The following is a 2,500-nucleotide window of genomic DNA, read 5'->3' as shown; positions in this document are numbered from 1 at the left end:
CTGAACTTTCATACCATTGAAGGAAACGCATCACGTAAGTGTTCTAACGACGCAAAGTGGAAGGACCCAAGTTTCCTCGGCTGCAGCTCATTTGGGTTCATCTTACTCAAAGATCAGGCAAGTATCGCCCGCGATAAAAGCGAAAAGTGCGAGCAGCACCCTTTCAGTGGTATTTTGGGAGAGATTCGTGAAAATCTTCAGTTAAACGAGCCTTAAAATCGGATAAGATGGAATGAAAATCCTTTAGGGACTCTAAATGTAAATAAAAATTTGATTGTAAACATTATTTCCGATGCGGCTTCAAAGTTTGCAGACTGATGCCTTCTTTCAATACGATAACCATTGTCCGTTTTCTCTCAGATCGAAGCAGCCACAGATGGCTTCCAGTCAAACACGAGCGTCGGAGAAGCCTTGGCCCAACTCGTGAACCAAACAAACCCAATAACAAAAAATGTTACAAGGCCAACAGAGATATACGGTGGAGATTTGTTGATAGCAGTTGATATTCTCGTGCTGTTAGCGGAGTATAACAACGCGAGTCAAGGCAGTATAAGTTCAGAGGAACACGTAAAGGATTTTTCACAAGTAGTCAGCAATTTACTTGAGCCGGAAAACGCTGTCACTTTGTTAGGCCTTGAACAGGTGAGCTTATAAATAAGGCTCAGCTTAAGACTAGAGACAGTGTGGCCCAGTGGTTAGGACGCTTGCCTTGAGATCGGGAGATCTGAGGTTCAACACCCTTTCTGACCACTCGTTGAATTTGATCCTGGTAGTCCCTGGTTCAACTTCCTGGTAATCGCTGGTTTAACTGTAATTATTAAATTCTCAACCTCGGATAATGCATTTCGCGTGCTCTGATTGGTTCACTCAATCTCGGTTATCAGCTTATATGGTAAATGATTGCGTTAAGCGTAGCTAAAGCTATTTACCATCTCATATCCAACAAGCGCGAATGGAATAATTGTTAAATAGCCAATAGCTAAATTACCTGCCTTAAGAATGGAAGTGAGGCTGCGGGTAACCCTGTTTTGATACAAATATAGACTAATTAGAATTACAGCAGTGAGGTCTGTATCAATACAAGGTCACCAGCAGCCTCGCAGCCATTCATAGACCATGTCACTGAGCACACAACTGTAAATGCCTCCGCCCAGTTGGAATTCCTTAAGTTATTACTGTATCAATGAATGTTTCATTATCCCGGAAAAGAATCGGTTCAAGAGCTGAGAAGATGTTGGTGTTGAATTTCCAAACGAAACTCGCAATAATGCAACGAATTTTTCAAAATTATATTTGATATAAGAAGCCCCAGATATGTCCAGAAAATGCATGCACTTAGATTTCAATAAGCGTCACAAAGTGTCCCCTTGCTCTTCTCTCCAACTTCAACATCATTCGTATCTCCGAATACAGACAACTGACGTCACAAGATGTCCCCCAAATACTGCTCCTCAAGTATGGATAAACAGCGGCATTTACCCTCATTTGAAATAACGCTAATACTAGTACATGTGCATTGCAGTTTTTCTTGCTGTTACATAAGTTAAAGTGGTACTATGATCAAAGAATCATTTCCTTTTTTTCTTCAGATTTTGAAAGCGTGTTCGCTTAATACTTAACTGGCAAGATTTTGAGCTTTGAGTTTTATCCAAAGGCTGTTTATTTTGAGTGTAAGTTTGGGATTTCACTGTCCTCCATTACTCACGTTCAAAACTGACCGATTGGACCTCAGAGGGTTGAATCTAGAGAAAATGACGTCATTTACTCACTAGCTTAAAATTTCAGCGTTAAAACCCAATTTATTATATATGCAAAGCACGGGTTTAATAGTCTGAAAGCCCGAAACTCTCGTGCTGCATATTAATTCCGACGCGTACACACGCATTGAATTCTTAAACTAGTGAGTCTTTGACGTCATTTTCTCCTCGACCCAGCTCTCTGAAGATTTTAAAGTTAGTAATGGCGGACCAATAAATAATAAAATTCCAGTTAAAATAAACAGGTGTCTTTTTAAAATCAGAACTTAAAACTTGGGTCAGTTATTGTTTAGTTAACATAGTTCGGAAATCCAAAGGAAAAAAAGAATTTTTTTTTGGTCGTAGTACCACTTTAAGAAACGCCTGCATTTCATCCACAGGAAGGGCAGGGGAGAGGTCGAGCATTGGTCAAAGCAGTTGATGATTATGGACTGGGATTTGCTGCCACATTAATTGAATCTACAAAGACGCGAACAGTCGCAACAAAGAATTTAAAACTAACCATAAAAAGGATAACTCCGGAAAGAATGGTAAGATCATTTTAAGGTCCCGGTAAAAACTATCATCGCAGAAATTCAGTTTGAATTTTTTTCGAAAAAAAGTGTTTGTATCCGAAATAAATGATTTTTAGAATAGTTTTGTCAATTTCATTTGCGTCCCAACGTCGAAAACGCTTTGTTTCAGGACAATGGGACAACCGCAACTCGTCACAGTTCAAGATGGTGGCGCCTGTTTTAAGCGAT

At 39.7% G+C, this 2,500-nt stretch overlaps 1 protein-coding gene across 1 annotated transcript in view; it reads left to right on the top strand.

The window, feature by feature from the left end:
• The window catches only part of LOC138036900 (latrophilin-like protein 1), a 22,786-nt gene that overhangs the window by 18,017 nt on the left and 2,269 nt on the right, over window positions 1–2,500 (top strand). The window contains exons 6-8 of the mRNA XM_068882947.1: window positions 23–117; window positions 361–642; window positions 2,138–2,287. Coding sequence (XP_068739048.1) covers window positions 23–117; window positions 361–642; window positions 2,138–2,287 — 527 coding nt within the window. The remainder of the gene's footprint in view (window positions 1–22; window positions 118–360; window positions 643–2,137; window positions 2,288–2,500) is intronic.

This window comes from Montipora capricornis, unplaced genomic scaffold (genome assembly GCF_036669925.1).
Source record: "Montipora capricornis isolate CH-2021 unplaced genomic scaffold, ASM3666992v2 scaffold_64, whole genome shotgun sequence".
In the NCBI taxonomy this organism is placed as follows: Eukaryota; Metazoa; Cnidaria; class Anthozoa; order Scleractinia; family Acroporidae; genus Montipora; species Montipora capricornis.
This window is presented reverse-complemented; position numbering and strand designations above follow the sequence as displayed.